This window comes from Panicum hallii, chromosome 9 (assembly GCF_002211085.1).
Source record: "Panicum hallii strain FIL2 chromosome 9, PHallii_v3.1, whole genome shotgun sequence".
Taxonomy (NCBI): Eukaryota; Viridiplantae; Streptophyta; class Magnoliopsida; order Poales; family Poaceae; genus Panicum; species Panicum hallii.
In genome coordinates this window covers 59,275,219-59,297,685 of record NC_038050.1, presented here as the reverse complement: position 1 = coordinate 59,297,685, position 22,467 = coordinate 59,275,219, and the positions used below count along the sequence as shown (strand labels likewise).

The 22,467-nt window shown below is 46.3% G+C and overlaps 1 protein-coding gene and 1 long non-coding RNA gene across 2 annotated transcripts; both read left to right on the top strand.

The window, feature by feature from the left end:
- Nucleotides 1-12,151: 12,151 nt before the first annotated feature.
- On the top strand, nt 12,152-12,779 carry LOC112877905. Its single transcript, XR_003225595.1, has 3 exons — nt 12,152-12,293; nt 12,391-12,638; nt 12,734-12,779. It is a non-coding gene; the product is annotated as an uncharacterized LOC112877905 (long non-coding RNA).
- Nucleotides 12,780-13,438: 659 nt separating this feature from the next.
- LOC112878220 lies at nt 13,439-14,176 on the top strand. The gene is made up of 2 exons (XM_025942651.1): nt 13,439-13,599; nt 13,682-14,176. The coding sequence occupies exons 1-2, from the start codon at nt 13,489-13,491 to the stop codon at nt 14,075-14,077; spliced, it is 507 nt and encodes a 168-aa protein (XP_025798436.1). The 5' UTR covers nt 13,439-13,488; the 3' UTR covers nt 14,078-14,176.
- The last annotated feature ends 8,291 nt before the right edge of the window (nt 14,177-22,467 follow it).

Below are 22,467 nucleotides of genomic sequence, written 5' to 3'. Positions count from 1 at the left end.
CTCACACAGTACTGCTGCGGCCGGCTGGCGCTGTACGGTGGCAATGCAGGGGGCGGCGCAGCTGCTGGAGGAGGGGGCACAGCGAGGTGCAGCTGCCGAAGGAGGGGCATGGCATTGCGCAGCTGCCAGAGGAGGCCCGAGTGGTGGTGAGGCGGCGGCCGGACCAGATGCAGAGCGGAGGATGACGGGAGGCGGCGGTGGCGATGGCGGCCGTGTAGGCAACGAGGATGAGGAGGCGAAGAGGGCTGGTGGGGGGATGCCGGAGGAGGTCGGGGGGGGGGGGGGGGGGCGGTCGTCGTTGACGGCTGGGCCGGTGCGCTAGCCTGAATCTTGCACTAATGGTCTGTCTTAGCGGCGCCGGCAGAGGTGAGTGGCGCGGAGGAGGAAATGGAGGCACCGGCACAGCCGTGCGCAGGGGGCAGAGGCATCGGCGCGGCGGACGTAGAGGCGGCGGCGAGTTGGCGCAGAGGAGAGACGACGACCAAGATAAAGAATGGAGAAGGGAGAAGGGGAGCCAGGATATACAGGGGGGCTACCTTTAGTCCCGGGTGGAGTCACGAACCAGGGCTAAAGGATCAGGCCAATTTTGGCTGGCCATAGGAAAATTTTGGCCCACCTTTAGTCCCGATGGATCTACCACCCGGGACAAAGAGGGCCATGTTCTAGTTTTTGTGTACTATTTTTATTTTGATATATTTTTTTTATAAATGGGCTTGCAGTTGTCAATTGCGTAAAAAATAATTTATGGGTCAAAAAAATACCAAACAAAGTATTTCGTTTTGTTTAGATTTGATATACACAAGAAAAATCTTTAATTTATATTCATGTATTTTGATCCATTAAATGCATAACTTGATACACATTATATCTTTTATTTTGACCACGCAAATATGTATTAGTGAAATGAAATGTTTGGAATTATTGCTTTTCGACGGGAAATGAGTTTTGCCACCACAATAACGTTAAAAATGAGTTTTGGAGTAACATTGTTGCCAATAATAAGTCTTTTTATGGAATCCATGAGTTTTTTTCCTTATTTAGTCACTATAATAAATAATAAGTGTGTGTGTGAGTGTGTGTGTGTGTGAGAGAGAGTGCGTGTGAGAGAGAGAGAGACAGTGTGTGTGTGAGTAGTGTTAGTGTGTGTGTTAGTATAAGTTTGATAAAATAAATCTAGATAATTGAGTACTAATTCAAAAGATATCTAAAAATTATATCTGAACATGAACATTATGTAGAAAACTATGAAATTTATAAAACACAACTAACAATGATGAAGTGCATATAATCAAAATACACAAATTGTTCATCATATATTTATAAAATGATACATAATCATTCTAATACATTAAAGATTAGCATCTACTGGTATGATAATTGTCTTCCTCTTCACATATGTCCCTTGATTATGATCGCGGCGCAAGTATGGAGCATCCTTATTGGCTAACAGGATGGATGGGTCAGCATTCACCGCAAAAGGAAGAATCTCAGCAAACTTATTATAATCCTCGGGCAGCTCTGTCTTGTCCTTAACTCCAACGATGTTTCTTTTTCCTGAAAGAACTATGTGCCATTTTGGCTCATCTGTTTGCTTATTTATCCCCTTCTTTGGCTTGCTGGATATATCCTTCACGTAGAAAACCTGAGAGACATCCTGGGCTAGGACGAATGGCTCGTTCTATACCAAAGATTGTTGAGGTCCACTATTATCATCCCATACTGATCTTTTGTTACACCAACTCCAATCAGCTTCATCCATTGGCAACAAAACAGAGGTATCTTCAAAATGGGACCATAATCTAGTTCCCATATCTCCTCTATGTGACCATAATATATCTCTTTTTTACCGTTGTTGTCTGTGGCATCCATACAAATACCGCTATTTTGGTTGGTGCTCCTTTTATCTTGGGCTTTGGTGTAAAATGTGTTTTCATTTATCTCGTATCCTTTGGAATGTTAGGATACTCAAAGATAGTCCCCTAGCCAACCACGCCAGTTGTTCTGGTATATCCATGTTATGCATTAGATGCTTCCACAACCAACTGGCAAAAGAATCCATGTGTCGACGTGTAATCCAGGCCTCAGACTTTTCTGGGAATTCGGAGCATGTGATCTTCTTATTTTCCTCGATGTACGGATCCACCAAGGAGGATTGTTGAAGAATTGTGTAATGTGCTTTTTTGAATGTGAAGCGTCCCCTCATCAGAGGTGACTAAATGTGATACAAATATCAGTCCCAGGAGGCTGATAAAACATTTATTACATCAGATGGTTCATTACCGTACAAACCGTCGAGGTAGCGGGCACTGAAGCACCACTATCATGAGGGACAACATAAGGACTAAAAGCCAAACTAAAGTGCCAACGAAATCTAAGAGAACATCATAGTCTTGCGCCATGGTAAACTTCCTGTGGAGACCTTGAACCACAGGCAAGGTTGGGTGCAGGACGGCGACCTACTCGACGTCTTCAGGAACGAAGTTTGGATCCTCCTCTGTAAAAACTAAACAAGAGTGAGTACATACGTACTCAACAAGTCCAACCACACCCACAGAGAGGGATAATAAAGATCATGCACAGGATATATCAGGGATAAGGCTAGGGTTCGTTTGCGATAAAGTAAGATTTTACACATGCAAGGGTTCATTTAATAAAAGAGTTTTCTCAAAATATTTCTGTAGTAATCGAATAATAAGTGGGGTTGATCCTACACAAAGGATCCAAGTTTTAATGCTACCGGACTCCACATCCACAGTAGCTCATGGCACAAATGCCGGACACTTTCAAAATGACTCACGCCACAAAACCAACCATCCCAAAATGCCTATTGAAGTGACCAAGCCGTAACTCGTCTAATACCGTGGACACAGCTATTCGAATAGATTTTACATTCTGCAGATGTTGTACACTTTACCCACAAGTAGGGTACCGCACTACGAACACCTTAGTGTCACTGCGGATCCTAACAAAGCCATTACCCATCTTAGCTGAATCTAACTAGCCAACACGGAAGCAACCATAGGGTTAATGACCTATCAACAAAGTCATAACCGGGACATAACTCACACAGATCGTATTCCTTCTCCATGATCTCCCGTTGCTCACCAGCTCTCCTTTTGGCTAGCAGAACAACTAGTGGGGTTTATGTTAAGTCGTTGCCCACACAACGGTCGAGGGGTTGTATGATAAGTGGTTAGGCAAGATGACACCTCAGTTCATCCTTACATTGATAAGATGGACATCTCCCAACCATGCTCAACCACCACTACAAGAATTATGATTTTTTATGACAGAAGTCCTCATGACGAGGACAAATATCGTCATATATTGTAACATTAGATGACGACAAAATCTATGTCGTCATAAATTCATGAGCCCTTGAACTATTTATGACCAATCTCTTCTTTTGGTCACATAAAGATGCCCGGTGTCGTCACAAAATGTCAACCAGAGTAGCCGATCGTCTGTTATGGTTTTAATGACGATATGAAGTGGTTTTTTGTGACCTTTTCTGTACGTCATTGTTTGTTAATTATAACATGATCCCCGAACAGAAGTGGAACTTGGCCATTTCGAATCGTTCCCCAAAATTCCCCACTCCCACACAGCGGCGGGCGGTGTTCGGGCGGCGGGCGGGCAGCGTCCGGGTGAGCGGACCGCGGCTGCCGAGCGCGGATGCCGGCGGTGGGTGGGTTGGTGTAGCGTTGCGGGCGGGTAGGCCGAGCTTGGGGGGCGGCCTGGTGGAGCGCGGCGGGTGGCGGATCTCGGCGGGACGCCAGGGCGGGCGGCGGATCTCGATGTGCGGGCGGGTGGAGCAGGTGGCCTCTGGTGTGAGGCCAGGGCGTGGGGGTGGGCGGACCCGGGCGTGAGGCCAGTGCATGCGGGCAGGCAGAGCAGGGCGGTCTGAGCTCGGCGTGCGGGTGGGCCTCTGGGCGAGCGTCGGTCGGGGTGGTAGAGCACGGCCGCCGTCGTGCTGCCTCTGGGCGGAGCCGGCTCCCCCTCTCCCCAGGTGACAGCGCTGGACAGTTCCAGGAGACTGCTGTGGCGGCGACGGCGACGACGGCGCCATGTCCAAGTGGGGTAGCTCGGCTACTCAATCGAGGGGCAGTGGAGCGTCCAGGATAGTTGAGCGCCATCTGGAGCCAAGCTCGATGTGGGAGCTGCAGCCATATCCTCTTGGTAAGGAGACTGGACTCCCCTTGATCCCATGCCCTGACTGTGGGATGGCGAGGGTGATAGAGAGGCGGTCAGGGAAGGACACGACCGAGAACTACCTGCGTGTGTTCTTCAAATGTCCATGGAACTCAGTGAGCATCCACTTGTATGATTTGAGCTGAGAAGTTCTTCATCCCTGTTTATCCAGCTATGGTTAACGAAATTGTTTTGTTATTGTTGTAGTTTCCTAAGCTTTGCGGATTCTATAATTTCCAAAGGCAGTATTTGGATAAGCTGGAGGAGCTTGGCATTGTCGCAATCCACAAATTCCCCCTGGCAGTGGACATTGGTGATGAAGCTGAAGAGGTAGCAGATGCATCATCTGGGAGAATGGTCATGAATATGCGAGCTGGTGAACTACAGATTGAGGCCAAGGTGGACAATCTTGCATGCAAGTTCAACCTTTTGATGTCTGTTTTAGTAGTTGGTCTTGGCTGTGTGTTGATGTATGTTGCAGGCAGGCAGTGAAGTCAAGTTCACTGCATAATGTATTTTAGTCTTTGTAGGTGATGGTTGCAGTGTAGTATGAACAATGCAATCTGGTGCAGTTGGTCTTCACTTTTGTAATGTAAGAACAAGGTGGTGCATTTTCTAGCATTGCAATCTGGTCGATGGTCAAGCAATGCAAACTGGTTCTTTTTTGAAGCAATGCAAATCAGTTCATGTATGAAACATTATGTGCCAATATTGGATGGGCTTGCATTCAGGCAAGCAAGAAATGAAAAGGAAGGAAATGGAATAGTGTATTTAGCAAATTTGTGCGTGACGAAATATTGGCAGAATGTATGTTACTTCCGGCCAATACATTTTGTGACAAATTATGTACATTCCATGACATGGCCTTGGGGTCATAAAAACCCAGAAATCCATTTTATGACAGATTCTGGGCATGACACATGAAGTCCCCATATATATACACACACATCATGTGAATGAAATCTGGACACTCTACTGTAACCTGCATCACACATGAAGTATACACTGAAAACAGAAACATTGCATATAAGGTCTTGCAATCTCATAATTCAGATACAAATGTAGTAGCATAATTGAAATACAACAACGTCAATAACAGAAAAGTTCATGCATGGTTCACATATGTCTAGAAATGCAAAGGTCAATCAACATCACTGTCTTCTCCTGAAGTATTGCCTTCTTCTGGACTATGGTACTCAAGGTAGGTTTCATCTTCATCTTCGCGGTCTGCTTCATCACCTTGAGCAATATGTTTTTGTCGACGGATGCTCTCGACGAGGTCTCTACTAATAGGGCTGCCTGGTTCATTATCCATGTGCAACAAATCCATATCTGGAGGAATGTCTCTCACTGCACCATCTCTAGATGAAATATGCTCCTCTTGGTATGCCTCTTGAGATCTCATTTGTACTTGTTCATGGATTGGTTGGTTTGTGTCGGACTCTTTGACATCAAATATATGTCGGTGGCCAAATTCTTGTAGCACTCGCCAACATGGCCCTAATTTTGTATCTTCCAAGAAAAATACCTGTGTAGCATCTGTGGCCATAATGAAAGGATCATCCTTATACCATCGGCCTGTGATGTTTATGCTCTTGAAGTAACCATCATCTTTCATCTGGTATGTCCTTCCCCCAAGATGGTACCATTCACATCGTAATAAGATAACAGTTCTACTCCCTTTGCTGTTCTTACTGTAACTCAGCTCAATAATGTCTACGATTGTCCCATAGAAGTTCATTGTGTCATCACCGTGAGTACCTGGGCACTTGATGGTGGAGTTCTGTGTCTTCCTATGTTCATCACGAGCCTTAGTGTGGTACCGTACCCCATTGATTATACAGGCTGTGTACGAACGCACTCGCGGATCCGGCCCACATGCTAGTGAGTACAAGTCTTCGTCAACAAGTGTTGTGCCTTCATATTTCAATTTGGTAATCTGCCGGTAAAAAACATACAGAATTAGTGAATTTGAAAATGTATTGGATCATAAATGATGAAGTCATGCTGTAGAAAGTAGAACACACATGATTCTCCAACCATGCAGCGAATTGTGTTGACATCTTTTTTTCAACATTGTTGACCTCTTCTTGTTCTAATTGTGCCCTATACATGCTGCAAAGGAAGAAGGTAATTAGTTATTTTGTGACACTAGTATTGAATAAAGATGGCTCCAATAGCAGGAATTACTCACTCTTTGTATTCGTCAACTTCTTCGCAGTTATTTAGAACAAACCAAACCATGGAGTCTATGTCTTTGTCTTGGTAATGAAGATTTGAAGCACCCAACAGGTTAATACCATGATCAAAAATAGAGTAACCATTGGGTGAGATGTTCTCTTGTCCATCTAAGTTTCTTTCAGGCCTAGTGAACCTACTAATGATGTCACTGAAATATGTTGAGCACTGGGTCATACACTCATAGGCAGTGTATGCCTCCGCAATAGATCCTTCTGGTCTTGCTTGATTGCGAACGAAACGCTTAAAGGTGCCCAACCTTCTCTCAATGGGATACATCCATCCATACTGCACTGGTCCCCTAAGGAGTGCCTCATCAGGTAAGTGTACTGCTAGGTGAACCATAACATCGAAAAATGCTGGAGGATAGATTTTCTCTAGCTTGCAAATGATAAGCACAATATCTTCCTTCATCTGGTGTAGTGCATCAACCTTTATAGTTTTGGAGCAAAGTTGTCTAAAAAACCTACCCAATTCAGCAATTACTTCATATACATCTTTGCGCACCAAACCACGAAGGTCAGCTGGTAAAATATGCTGCAGCATTATATGACAGTCATGTGTTTTCAGCCCATGGATTGATCCTCCTCCCTCCATATTGACACATCTTGATATATTGGAGGCATAGCCATCTGGAAACTTAACATTGCTCACAAATTGCATGAACTTCTTCTTGTCTTCTGGTTTTAGAACGTAACAAGCTCTTGGCTTTGATGATGAACTACCACTGTCATCTAGCAAATGAAGCTCTTTTCTTATACCTCTATCCTCCAAATCTAGTCTAGCAGCGATGGTGTCCTTTGTCTTATTTGGGATATTAAGCAGAGTTGACAAAATGGCTTCACATATGTTTTTCTCTATGTGCATAACATCAAGGTTGTGCTGTAGCTTCAATTTTGACCAGTATGGTAAATCATACAAGCTAACCTTCAGATGCCATACTGGTTCATCTACATTACGGCATCGTTTTCTTGGTTTTGGCTTATCTGGATTCTTGCCTGGAACATAGCAAACTGAATCCAACCTTGCCATAACCTCATCTGCAGTAAATTTCCTTGGCTGCTCTCTTTTTTCATGCTTGCCATTGAAAGATTTGTTTGTCCTCCAAGCATGGTCGTTAGGGAGGAAACGTCTATGGTTTATGAAACCAATTTTGTTTCTAAGACATTCGGAGCATGGATTCTCATCACAGTATACACATGCAAAGTAACCCTTAGTGGTTCTGCCTGACATGGTGCCCAATGCAGGGTAGTCATGGATTCCAAACAGAATCGCTGCACGCAGGCTAAAGTCTTTGCCTTCAACTGCATCATAAGTTTTTACACCCTTCCAAAGCTCCATCAGGTCTGCTATCAAAGGCTGCATAAACACATGGAAATCTTTGCCTGGTGATTTTTTGCCTGGAATTAGTAAAGCAAGCATATAATTGGATTGGTCCATGCACATCCAGGGTGGAAAATTGTATGGTACCACTAACACTGGCCATATGCTATATGAATTGCTCATCTGACCAAATGGGTTAAATCCATCAGTAGCAATGGCTAACCTCAAATTGCGGGGATCATCTACAAAAGACTTGAAAGTCTCATCAAAATCTTTCCAAGCTTCCCCATCAGCAGGATGTCTCATTTCATTTTCAACGGGTACCCTCTTTTCCTTGTGCCATCTTGCATATTGTGCCCGCTGCTTTGACATGAAAAGCCTTTGAAGGCGTGAAATTATTGGAAAGTAACGGAGGACTTTGTGAGGAACTTTCTTTCTGCCCTCCTTGTTCACTTTCCATCTTGTGAAGCCACAAACTGGGCAATGATCATCGCCTTCATGGTCCTTCCAAAACAAGGCACAATCATACTTGCACGCATCAATAGAAACATAACCAAAACCAAGCTTCCGAAGCACAGCTTTCATCTCGTTATATGACTTAGGAATTCCGGGCACATTCTTCAAAGTTGAAGAAAGCAACTCAAGGAATGCATCGAACCCAGATGTTGTTATCCGATTGTACACTTTTATATGCAGCAGTTTAATCATGAAAGATAGCCTACTCTCCTCGGTGCAACCTGGATAAAGTTCACGCTTTGCCTCTTCCATGAGTTGTTTATATAAGTTACCACCGAGGCCATGGCTTGCTGCGTCGCGCAAATCTTGAATCAACCCCTGAACTCCCCTTGCACCGTCATCTATGACATCTTCAGCTTGTCCTTCCTCATCAAGTGGTGCCTGGCCTTGGTCAGTTCCATTACATGACATATCTTCAGGTAGATCAGCGAGTTCTCCATCATCATCTTGTCCAACATCATCTTCTTCCTCTCCATGATGGGCCCACCTAATATAGCACCTAGACATACCATTGAGCTCGATATCCTCGTGCACATCATCTAGGCTTTTCTCTTTCTGGTTCAAGCACTTTCGGCATGGGCACTTGATTTTCTCATCTGCACTAGTACATCTAGCTCTGACATATTCCATGAAGTGTTGAACACCAGACAAAAAGGCCGGCGAAAATGGTGCACTTGTATAAATCCAACTTCTATCCATCTTGACCTGGATAAATTAGGTGCAAAGAGTAACAAATCCATCTTAAATCCCTGGACTAAAGTTCTAACAGTACAAGAAAAAATGGTAAATTGACAGAGGTACACATCACTGAACTCACCTTGTGGGGGTGTGGTTGCCGCGCGTGGATGCTGGTGGGGGTGGAGCAGCTCGTTTTGCTGGTGAAGATCCACCGTGGGTTGGACCCCTAGTCTCCACGTACCACAGTGCAGGTGAGGGGACGGCCGGCGGCTGCTGGAGCTGAGGGGGTGGGCGCCAGATGCACGTGAGGGGAGGGGCGGCGGCTGCTGGAGCTGAGGGGGTGGGCGCCAGATGCAGCTGAGGGGAGGGGCGGCGGCTGCTGGAGCTGAGGGGGTGGGCGCCAGATGCAGCTGAGGGGAGGGGCGGCGAGGCCGGTGAGTGCAGGTGCTACTCGCCGGCAAGCCTGCAGGGTGAGGGGAGGGGCGCCAAGGCAAGCAGGCCAGTTGGGCCGGCCTGATGCCTACAGGCAGTGGCCAAGCGGCAACACAATGACCAGTGGCCAAGCGGGCACACAGTGGCCAGGTTGTCCAGCGTATCAATGACATGTGGGCCCAGATGTTCATGTCTAAATCTTGTAACAAATTTTTCTCCTACATACTCTCGAAATCTGATGCTTTTTTTCTAAAAATTTGTAAAATCATGATCATTCAAATTTTTTTGTTGATTTTGATCATATTTTGATGTTCCAAAGTTTGAACGATTTACAAGTCGAGGGAACAATCTCTCATATAGCCTCATGAAACTATGAAACTATTAGTGAGACATGTAATTTTTATGAACAAACTTACTGCCACTTTCTCGAATGAACTAACTACCAAAACAAAAAGTGTTCATTTTGATGAGATGTGCAATCTTTGTGTTCATCACTTTTTATTTTGAAAGTATTTAGCACACCAATTTTTAGTCCATAGACCGTCAAATTTGAAATTCAAATTTGAAACTGTCAAAAAAAGTTCAAATGAAAAAATAGCCAAAACCAAAAATGTAGAACTGGATGAGTTGAACATTTTTGTTTTATACGTTCATTTCATTTTCAATCGTTTACTAGGCCTAAAAATCGGTTTGAAATCCTAATACAACTCAAAGGGTCACTGACAATCCAGGCCCACCCGCCAGGGCCAAATTTTCGCTGCCGCACCTGGCTCTCTCCCGCGCTATCCCGCTCGCCGACACACGGGACCCACCCCACCTCCCGCTCAAGCCATCCAAATCCCCCCTCGCCTTATCCTCTCCCCCGGCTAGGGATAGGGGAAAAATCCCCAATCCTTGGTCCCCTCTCCTCGCCGACACACCACCCCCGCCGTCCCTCCAGCCCCGGCCCGCTGCCGCGCCGACCAACCACCCGCGCTGCCGCGCCGACCCACCACCCCCGCCGTCCCTCCAGCCCCGGCCCGCTGCCGCGCCGACCAACCACCCGCGCTGCCGCGCCGACCCACCACCCCCGCTGTCCCTCAAGCCCCTGCTGCCGCGCCGACCAACCACCCGCGCTGCCGCGCCGACCCACCACCCCCGCTGTCCCTCAAGCCCCTGCTGCCGCGCCGACCCATCACCCCCGCTGCCGCGCCGACCCACCACCCCCGGCCCGCTGTCACTCAACCCCGCAACGTCAACGAGCATGGCCTCCTCCTACCTCCCCGCCACTTAGCGGCGCCCAGCGCGGACGACATCCACGTCAACGCCAGAGGCCGGAGAGCCCCGTCGACATCCTGAACTTTGCTCGGACAGAGGCGCACCGAAGGCATCCACGTGCACTCCTCAACGCCGGCTATAGTCTGCTTCCTCCTCCTCCAAAGGTAGTCTGCTTCCCCCTTCTCCTCCATTGCTTGGTAATTGCAGTCTAGAAATGTTCAGAAAAGTTACAGTCTGAATACTGAAGCTGTTGCCTGCAAATGAGTTAATGAATCATGATTTGTTAGTTCCCCCTTCTCCTCCATTGCTTGGTAATCTTACATTCTGTTAATTGTTATTTTTTCTTCTTCCTAACATTTTAAAGAATACTGATTTGTTAGTTCTTTTGCATCTCTTTTACAGAAACTGAATCCAGTTTCTGCTCTCTGTCCGTTTCATGAAACTAAGTAAGAAATGAAAAAAACTCAGTACGAGCTGGAAAGGGATGAAAGGGTAAGGGAGGTCCAGGAAATTTTTGCGTCTCTGGGTATTCCAATACTAGCTCAGGATGTTAGAGATGTTTTTTCGAAAAAGGAAAAGTGCATGGGGAAGACAATAGAGTCTGACAATGAATATGACCCATCCTCTGACATTGATAACCAATGTGACAGTGATGATGACTACGATGATGACCTAAAACATGAGGATAATACTAAGGTGAGATGCATTACTAGGCCAATTAACAAGTATGTAGTTAGTCTTTTTCAATCATGTACTTCATTGTAGTCATTTAATGTACTTCACTCATTATCCTTAATCGATAAGATGCATGTTTCTCTTGGCAGGTACGAGCGATGGTTCCAGGAACTCGCACTAAGAAGCAAAAGACGGCACATATGCCGGCTGCAAACCAGCTGCCACCGTGCTCGCCTACCAAATTTACTAGGAAACAGGCAGCCAGGCCTACTCGAGGCCGTCCACCACCTAGGGATGCAAACCAGCTGCCACCGTGCACGCCTACCAGATTGACTAGGCAACAGGCAGCCATGGCATTGCCTGCAGGCCGTCCACCACCTAGGGATGCAAACCAGTTGCCACCGTGCACGCCTACCAGATTGACTAGGCAACAGGCAGCCATGGCATCGCCTGGAGGCCGTCCACCACCTAAGGATGCAAACCAGCTGCCACCGTGCACGCCTACCAGATTGACTAGGCAACAGGCAGCCATGGCATCGCCTGGAGGCCGTCCACCACCTAAGGATGCAAACCAGCTACCACCGTGCACGCCTACCAGATTGACTAGGCAGCAGGCAGCCATGGCATCGCCAGGAGGCCGTCCACCACCTAGGAAAAGATTGCGCTTGCCTGCTAAGACCGCTTCGAAAGCCAACCCTAAAACTAATCCGATTTCCAGTGCTTCTAGATTACCAGCACCAGTCCACCCATATCTACGCCTAGTGGAAACACTGAGCATAGTACTCCTACTCCTACACCCATCCTTACCGTGTTTCCACAAGTTACTCCCACGACTAGTGTTAACCAATCAGTTCCTGTAGAAACCTCGCCAGGTGTACAGAGCTCTAGGCAAAGCAATGACATCAATGACGCAAATGACCAAGTTGATGCCGATTCAGAGGGTCATACAATTGAAGGAGAACCAGTTGGTGACTTTGTTCCTGGTAATCAATATGTGTTTCCAACCCCTATTATCTACATTCAATATCTACATTTGTGGCTGCTATAATAACCCATTTTGCATGTTATTTGCCAATGCAGCGCCCCGAAAGGAAGTCCGCAAGAAAACCATAGGGCTTGGCTTAGAGAAGATGATAAAGAGAGGAAACAAGCTGCCTATCCAAGTGGCTGAAGGGAAGAAAAGACCTGATGTCCCACTTCAAGCAGCGAAGCTGGCATCAGAAACTGGTGTAGCTCTTAGAGACAAGCTGCCTATCTACACATCTTGGAAGCTTTATGAAAAAGATGGGGGGCCAGTAGAAGTACAAAAAGTGCTTGATAAAGTGGCGGTGAGACACCTAATTCACTTCAACTACTTTCTTTCATTACTAGCTCTACTCCCATGTAAGAAATTTTGTCAAATAAATGATTTGTGTGACTGCAGAATAGGTTGGATGTGGATGTTAAGAATGATGGACCAAGCAAATCTGTATGCACTGATATCATTAAGAAGGGAGTAAAGCAGCAGAGGTATCACCTAAAAAGGAAGTACTTCGACGAGTCCCTCACAATGGAACAGCTGTTGGCCAAAGAACCTCCACCTAAAATGAAGACAGAGGAGTGGATCGAGCTCATAAAGTACTGGTGTGACCCAAAGAATCAGGTCCATGGCCTGCATCACTGCTTTTGTTAACATGCAATCAAACTATGCCTGTCAATTAGAAGTTTGTATTGCATTTGTGGTGCAGGAGAAATCTGCGAAGAATAAAGTAAACCGATCCAAGGTGCAGCTTCACCAAAAAACTGGTTCTAGGTCCTACATAGCCTATCGATACAGCCCGGTAATACTATTGCTTTCACTTGGGGCACTTTTGGGGTGCTTTTCGGTTGTATGTTCAACATCTTTAAGCTCCTGTTATGTTGCAAAGGAAAATGTAGTTCATGGATATTTGTAGTGTTTTTCCTCTACTGAATAGCTATTTGTAGTGTTTTTCCTTTTGGAATTTATTTGCACAGGGAAACTCAGAAAGATGGATGAAAAGGGCAAGGCTCTTTCTGATACTAAACATTTTGCTTCTTGTACTGTATGTGATTATTTTGTTCTGTATGCACACTGATTGCCTGGTTTTCGGCTGGATCCTTTTGTTACTATGCAATGCAAACTGAGATGTGTGCTTCAAAGTCATCCAAGGCTTTTACATGCTGCAGAGGCCTAAGTACAACAACAGCGATCCAGATGCTGTAGAGTTCTTTGGGGAATGTATGAAAAGTTCCAAAAATGGTCGCACTCCTCTTGCCAATGAAATATATGTAAGTTCCAAAATGATTTGATACATCTATTGTACTCAAGTACGTGCCTGGCCTTGTTATTAACTGCATTCTCTTTATGTAGGAACGGATGGTGGCAGAGAAGGATAGAGAGCCAGAAGAAGGAGAAGAAAAAAAATCTCCCACCAAGATTGTTGATGAAACTCTTAGCGAGATCAGCCGCTCATCCACATTTCTTCCTAACATTGGTGCCCCTCGACCATCAAAGAATGCTCAGTCCTCATCAACAGCAGCACAAGCACGCATCCGAGCTGAGTTTGAGGCAACCCTCCAAGCTGAAAGAGAGGAAGCTGCTAGGAAGCGGGAAGAGTTGCAGGCACAACTTCAAGCTCAGCAGGACGCACTTGAAGAAAACCAAAACTTGCTGCGGCAGACCCAAGAGGAAGTGAGGGGGATGACTAGCAGGTTTGAGGAGACTAATGCGCTGCTGCGAGCTGTCCTGAGACTTCAGAAAGATTGAGGTATGACTGCAGTTTCTGAGGATGAGGCCTTTGTCTAAGCTTTTGCTACATTGCTTTAACTTAGTCTGTGCTTCGAACTTTGTGGTTGGAACATGTGTGGTTGAACCTGGAACTATGTGGTTGAACAAGTATGCTGCAAGTTTGTGGTTGGAACATGTGTATCCATGATGGCTTCAGTGAATTGTGTTGACCTGTGAATTCTGAATGATTTGAGAATTGTGGTGTCAATCCTGTGGATGATGGCTGATATATGTGTATTAATTATGCTTTTGTATGCTATGATGAAAGACTAGTGTGATGCCACAGACTCGTCTGCAAATGTCTGTAAATAGCATACGAACCAGTACAAAACATGACAAAATATAAGTGTCACATAATCTACAAAAACTATACATGACGACACTGCGATGTCACAAAAAACCATCGAAACTTGTTCTTCGTCTTAGCATTTGTGACGACTCGTACATAATGTGATGCGTTGACTAGCTAATATATGACAGAAGTACTCGTCATAAAAGGAAACAATATGTGACGCTACAAACCCTCCGTCACAAAAGATACAGACATTTTGTGACCGTTGACCATAAAACCGTCACGAGGTACTTTATGTGACGGTCGTTTTGTGACGACACTGTGACGCGGGGATTTTGGTCATAACTTACTTTTTATGACCAATTGCTTACTTTACATGACAGATTCGGTTTGTCATAAAAGCTAAGATTTCTTGTAGTGCACAAAGGTACAAGCTCACTAGTGGCATTTCACACAAGAAACACCGTCCATCTCGTCAAGTTATATCTTTCTTTTATTTTCCCGAAATTCTGTTTTATCTTTTAAAACACTCACACCTTTATTTTCGATAAAGCGCGTTGTGGTCATGGTTAAAATATAATAAAGGGAATAAAAGGTCCTTAGCGTCTCTAACAGTAGTTAACGTCCAACAGAGCAAATCCTATATAGACATTAACCTAGGTCATCATGGAATAGTCATAGCAATCAAGGGGTGGCTACCCCAACCATGTCTTGCAATAAAACAATGTATTTTATGAAATAGGCCAATAGGTTGTGTTTACAAAACTGGGATAAATATGCATCAAAGGATGGGATTGGACTTGCTGTCCTCAAAGCCTTTTGGAAGCTCCTCCTCGAGGTACGGGTCTTCGGGCTCCGGCTCGCGGTACTGCTCCTCCTCGGTCACACCGTCGGCTACGACACACAAACAGTCACACAATAAAAACAGAGTACGCCGACGAGCTTAAAAAAGGAGAGGAAAATAGGGAGCTTCGTTTAAAAAAAATAGGGAAGACTATTATATTTGTCGGATGTGGATCCTGAGACTTGGAGAAAATATTTGGAGATGATGCGTGGTGGAGTTTGGAATCGATTCGGAACAAAATGTCGCATGAACTGATGAGTTAAAGGTCATTTAGGGAGCAGTTTAAAAGGACGAGGACCTATTTGTAATAAAATAAAGAGATAGAAGGAGCTCTGATTAAATATTTGAGAGAGGGAGGTGGAGGGCTACGGACTGCACAAGAAGAAAAAGTGGAGGGGGTTATGCATAAGTTTGCCTTTCTTCTTCCTCAAGACAGAACAGAGGGGGAGGGGAGCGGTAGGATGGGGGGGCGTCAGGCCATGAGCGCCGGCCCCCTAGTGCATGGCGACGCCCGGGGAGACGCGGAAAACGGAGAGGAGGCCGAGGGGGTCCGATTCCTGCCCTCACCTCATGCGGAGACGGCCTACGGAAGGCTGTCCACGGAGATAGGTGGTGGCCGGCAATGGTGAGCGGCGGCGGCGAGCTGCAGCGCGAGGTAGACGAGGGGAGGTGTTGGGGCGGCGTGGGCGGAGTGAGGGGCGGCTCGGAGGCCGATTTATAGGCCGAGAGGGAGCGGGGAGATGGCCGGCATGGGAGGGTCACGAGCAGCACAGGAACCTCGCCATTAATGGTGGCCGGGATGCTCGGGGATAAGGCGCAAGCTGCGAGGGTGAGGGGACGGGACGGAGACAGACCGGCGCATCAGCGGGTCGCACGCCGGCTTGTCGTGCACGAGCAGCAAGCACACAGTGGCACAGCGAGCAGCAGCGGCCGCGGCGGCCGTGGCGTGATGCGGGCGGCGCGATGCGAGCGCGCGTGCACAGCCAGCAACGGGGACAGTGTGCTCAGCCAGTAACGCGTGCTCATTTAAATAAATAAATAATTTTTTATTTTATTTTTTATTTTAAATTTTCACTCAGTAGCTCAACAATTTAAATTTGCAAAAATATGAAATTTAAATTGTTGCGTTACTCAACAATTTAAATAAGCAAGCAGGAGATTTAGAAGAGAGAAATAAAATGGATTTGAACAAAATATGAGAATAGAAAAGAGGGGACATGCGCACGGCATCGACGATCGCGGCCGGGCAGGCGCACGCGGCCGACCGCGACATGACGGTGATGCGACGGGACGGCGGGGCCGGTGGAAAAGGAAAATGGACGGGTGGCTCCGCGGAAAAAGAGGAAGAGACTGCACAATGTCAGGACGGCGGAAAATCGGGAGGTGGGCTTTGGGAGCTCGCGCGGCGGAAAAGGTTTAGAAGATTTTTAATCTAGTGATTGGTAATGCAATTTAAATAAGATAAAAATACGGGCGTTACAAACCTACCCCACTTAAAATGAATCTCGTCCTCGAGATTCGGCTGGCTCCTAAATAGATGGGGAAACTCTTTTTCAGGGCATCTTCACGTTCCCATGTAGCTTCTTCCACTCCATGTCTGCTCCACTGAACTCTGCAAATCCGTACTTCGGAGTTTCTTGTCCTTTTTGTGACAGTGTCCAAAATCTTGACAGGTACTTCCTGGTACCGCAGATGTGTCTGTAAAGCTATTTCTTCTTCTAGCACATGCTCTTTCTCGGGTTCCCTTAGACATCTTCTCAGTTGGGATACATGGAATACTGGGTGTATGTCAGCCATTCCTTCTGGTAGCTCTAGACGATATGCTACGGCTCCAATTTTCTTCTGTACTCGGTACGGTCCAATGTACCGAGGGGCTAGTTTCCCATGTACCTGAAATCTTCGAGTCCCTCGAATAGGTGAAACCTTGAGATAGACGAAGTCTTCTGGATTGAAGCTTACTTCTCGTCTCTTCTTGTCTGACTAACTCTTCTGTCGAGATTGGGCGGCCTTCAGTTTTTCTCTAATTTCGGCCACTCTTTCTTCCGCTTCCTTTATGAGTGCGGGTCCAACTAGGGCACGCTCTCCAACTTCTGACCACATCAGGGGGGTTCTGCACTTTCTCCCATAGAGAGATTCAAATGGTGACATGCCCAATCTTGCTTGATAACCGTTGTTGTATGAAAACTCAGCATAGGGTAAAGTTTGTTCCCAATCCTTGCCATAAGTAAGGACACATGCTCTTAGTATATCTTCCATAGTCTGGTTCACCGTTTCTGTTTGACCATCGGTCTGAGGGTGATAAGCCGAACTGAAATCCAACTTGGTGCCCATGGCCTTATGCAAACTTTTCCAAAACCTAGAGATGAATTGGGTTCCTGTATCCGAAACAATTCTGCTAGGCACACCATTCACTATGTTGTCCACATAGAGCCGGGCTAGCTTTTCTCCACCATAATTGGTCTCTACGGGTAGGAAGTGAGCGACTTTTGTGAGCCGGTCCACTATCACCCATATGGAGTCATGTCCTTTCTGTGTCTTGGGTAAACCCACTACAAAATCTATCCCTACATCATCCCATCTTTAAACCGGGATGGGTAAAGGTTGCAGCAATCCTGCTGGCTTCTGATGTTCGGCCTTGATTCTTTGACAAGTATCACAATGGGCGACGAACTGTGCAATGTCCGCTTTCATTCCACTCCATCAATACTTTTGTCTTATATCCACATACATCTTGGTGGATCCTGGGTGGATGGAATATGCCGAGTTGTGGGCCTCATCCATAATAGTCTGCCAGAAGTCTCCTTCCTTGGGTACGCAAATTCTATCTTTGTACCATAAGGTTCCTTTGTCATCCACTCTAAAATCCGGTGCCTTGTTTTCTCCAGTATGCAAGCGGATTTTCATCAAGTCCTTGTCTGAACCTTGGGCCTTTTTGATCTTATCCTCCAGAGTGGGTTGAACACTCAACTTGCGACTGGAACCATGGGGGGCGATGTGCACTTTTAATCGTGCCATTTCTTTTTGTAGGTGGGCATCCTTAGGTCCATAAGATTTCCGGCTTAAGGCATCAGCTACCACGTTTGCTTTACCAGGGTGGTAATGAATTTCCACATTATAATCCTTAACTAGTTCTAACCATCTTATTTGCCTTAAGTTCAAATCTGGCTGGGTGCAGATGTACTTCAAGCTCTTATGGTCTGTGTAGATCTCACACTTATTCCCAATCAGATAATGTCTCCAAATCTTGAGGGCATGCACTACGGCTGCAAACTCCAAATTATGGGTTGATTAATTCTACTCATGAGGCTTGAGTTGTCGGGAAGCATATGCCACTACTTTCCCATCTTGCATAAGGACACATCCTAACCCTTGACGGGATGCATCACAATAAACGACAAAGTCCCGTTGAATATCCGGCAAGGTTAATACCGGGGTAGTTGTCAGTCTTCTCTTTAACTCCTGGAAGCTTCTCTCACATGACTCGGTCCAGGTGAACTTCTTTTCTTTCTTGAGTAGTTCTGTCATGGGTCGGGCTATCTTGGGGAATCCTTCAATAAATCTCTGGTAATATCCGGCTAAACCGAGAAAGCTCTTGATTTCACTGACATTGGTTGGTTGCTGCCAATTGGAGACTGCTTCGACTTTTTTGGGGTCCACTGCTAATCCTTCTGCGGTCAAGATATGACCAAGGAATGCTACTTTCTCAAGCCAAAATTCACACTTGCTGGACTTGGCGTAGAGCTTGTGCGCTCTCAACTTTTCCAAAACCACTCGTAGGTGCTGCTCATGTTCTTCAACACTCTTAGAGTAAATAAGTATGTCATCAATGAAAACTATGACAAACTTATCTAACTCCTCCATAAACACCTTATTCATGAGGTTCATGGAATAGGCAGGTGCATTGGTGAGTCCAAAGGACATCACCGTGAACTCACATTGCCCATAGCCGGTGACGAAGGCCATCTTCGGAATGTTACTTTCCTTAATCTTGAGCTGATGATATCCTGACCTTAAGTCTATCTTGGAGAAGTACTTGGCTCCCTTCAGCTGATCAAAGAGGTCATCAATTCTGGGAAGAGGGTATTTGTTCTTGATGGTGACTTCATTTAGTGCACGGTAATCCACGCACATCCTCATGCTTCCGTCCTTCTTCTTGACGAACAAGACTGGAGCTCCCCATGGTGACGAGCTTGGTCTAATGAAACCACTTTGTTGTAACTCTTCCAGTTGTTTCTTTAGTTCTGCCGATTCAGAGGCTGCCATCCTATAGGGTCTCTTAGCTATAGGGGAGGTTCCAGGGACAAGGTCAATGACAAACTCTATATCCCTATCTGGCGGCATTCCCGAGAGTTCTTCAGGGAAAACATCTAGGTATTCATTTACTACTGGAACTTCTTCCAAGGATTTAGCTTCCATACTATAAACCATTGGGTTCGGTCCACTTCCCCGAGTATAGCAGGTTACTTATACTCCTTCTGGGTTGGTTAGGTGTACCACCTTGTCAGCACAACTTATAAGGCCATTATGCAGGCTTAGCCAATCCATTTCAAGGATCACGTCTATACGTTTATACTTAAGTACTACTAGGTCTGCTAGGAACTCTACCCCACTTAAAATGATCCTTACCCGAGAACAACCTAGTTGACACTTAATGTCACCTCCAGACGTTCGGGTTAATAGGGGTGTTTTTAGTAATACTGTAGGTATATTGTGCTTTTCCACAAAACTTGAGGATACGAATGAATGTGATGCTCCAGAATCAAATAATATTGTTGCCAAAACTGAGCTGACTAGAAACTCACCGAGCACTACGTCCTGAGCATCCTGAGCCTCTTGCGTGTTGACGTGGTTGACGCGGGCTTGTCCGAAGGACTGCTGAGGCGGCTCCATCTGCTGGTTGTTGTTGCCGGTGTTGTTGCTACGGATGGGTACACGATTGACTCCTGACAGAGCTGGCCTTGGTCCATTCACCGAGTTGGAGAAGGCTGATGCTGCCGGCTTGTTGTTGGCATATGGACAGTTGGCAATGAAGTGCCCTGTCTCACGGCAGTTGAAGCATGCTCTAGCATTGTTGCTGGCAGTAACTTGGCTTGCATTGCTCTGTGGGGCTTTCATGGTGTTCTGGCTCTTGAACTGTTTGAACTGGGTGTTGGGGGCCTGAGAGCCAGTAGCTTGTGACTGGGTCCTGTACTGCATAGGGGCTTGGGACCTAGGCACTGGAGGGCCGAAGTGCCTCGGCTTTTGGAAATGATCCTGCTGGCGAGCCTTGGTTTCGAGGAACTTACGCTTATTGTCTCTCTTTTCCTCTGCCATGGCCTCTCGGTGATGATATCCATGTTCATCAGTGTGTTAAAGTCTGGGTAGATGCATGGGGAAAGCAGCTTCTTAAGTTCTGCATTCAAACCCTTTCTGAACATATCTTGCTTCTTTTCATCGTTGTCCACTTCCTCCAGGGCATAGCGAGCTAGTTCTATGAACTGATATGTGTACTCTTCAGCGAACTTGTTGCCTTGTTGCAGCTCACGAAACTCATCTGCCTTGCGCTTCATGGTGGCTGCTGGGATGTGATAGCGATGGAACTCATCCACAAATTTCTTCCAAGTGACAGTGGAGGCATCCTGAGCAGCTGCACAGTAGTTCTCCCACCAAGCCAAAGCAGTTCCGGTGAGCTGGTGAGCAGCCAAATGGACCTTGTCACGGTCCCCATGCTCAAATGGCTCGAGTTTTCTCTTGATAACACGCAGCCAGTGTTGGTGTTTGTTATCACCATAATCTGGACGGGCCGAAAGTGGGCCATCGAGCAAGATGGGCTTGGAAGATAACTATAATAGGTTTGCAAATTGGACCTTGTGCGGATGATTGGGGCCAGAAAGGCCGTGTAAATATAGATATAGGCAGTTAAGAGTCGTGTAGTATTTGGTTAGGGTTGGTTAAGAAAGACAAGTCTACGGACTATAAATATGTACTATGAATAAATAAGAAAAGAAAGCATTCATCAACAACTCTCGGCGCATCGCCACCCCTGTTCTAGGGTTTTCTCGGGTCTGTGCCGTGCGGCCCCGATCACGTTCTGCGTGATCGGGGCAGCATCACCTTTGCCCGTTCATTTTATGTGTTACTCGTTCTGAAGCCTTGTAGATGGCGAGTAGCGCTGGTTATCTTGACACGCATAGAGTAATATTGTTTTCTTCATTTTCCGATCATGCTTTGTCTGTTGCTCATGAGTGTTTGGTGGTTATCGTGTCCGATCCTGGACGCGATGGTCACGTCTTGCTTTATCCTTATCAGTAGATCCAATATGTTATGACTAGTTTCTATTTATTAGAGATTTAGCTCAATATGTGCATGATTAGGCCTTGCAAACGAGTTGAAGGTTCCGGCAGTATGATTAGTATCGAATCACGGCTCGAAAAGAGATTGCTTCAGGAATCGGCTCTTCGGCTGGTTTTTGGATCTCTATTTTGGTTGATCGTTCCGATACTTTTGGGTATTTGTTAGGCTCAATCACGCGTAGGACGTTTCGATCGTGTAGTGAGGGATTAGTTATCGTAGGTTGGATTAGATTGATATTTATGAAGCAAGATTTATTTTGTTGTCAAGTATATATATATATATTGCCTGTTCCAAAGATCCGATCTGGTATTGATGCAATCGGCTCTTCATAGCCGATACCAGGGAGGAATGATGAGCCGCTCATGGCTCGGACTAACCTTTACACGTGTCTGTGCATACAGGAATTTAATACATCACACCTTCCTGATCAGGTACAGGATGAGGTGGCACGCCTAGCGACTCCAAGCAAGGGTGTGCGCCGGATTACTGGGCCGTTGACCGAGGGACCGGGGCCCACCAGAAGTCCCGGAAGCCTCCCAGCTCCTCGTGTTGCCTGTCACTGCTTGCCGGCGGGTTTTGACCGACAACACATTCTGGCACGCCCAGTGGGACAATCTTCGTCATCGTCATCACCATCATCTTCATCGACTTCGTCATCTTCTTTGACCTCGCCAATTGCGGTTAACGGGATGGCAAGGGATGATCCGATCACCTATGAGGAGCTCTCTGCTAAACATAAGCAGAGATATGATGAAATCAAGACTCAATTTGAAGCCGATCTCATCGGCTCTTTTGAAAGGACTCGCAACCACGGTGTCAGGTGGAAAGGGTTTTCACCCGAAGGTGCTCTTGATGGAGTAGATCTGTCTGTCCCATCTGAAGACCGTACCAGAGCTCTGC

Bases quoted from the DNA above. Each gene is read 5' to 3' on its own strand.
- LOC112878220 (XM_025942651.1), top strand. From the start codon at position 13,489: ATGCTGCAGAGGCCTAAGTACAACAACAGCGATCCAGATGCTGTAGAG. The intron at 13,600-13,681 runs GTAAGTTCCAAA...CTCTTTATGTAG, and splicing joins CTCTTGCCAATGAAATATAT to GAACGGATGGTGGCAGAGAA.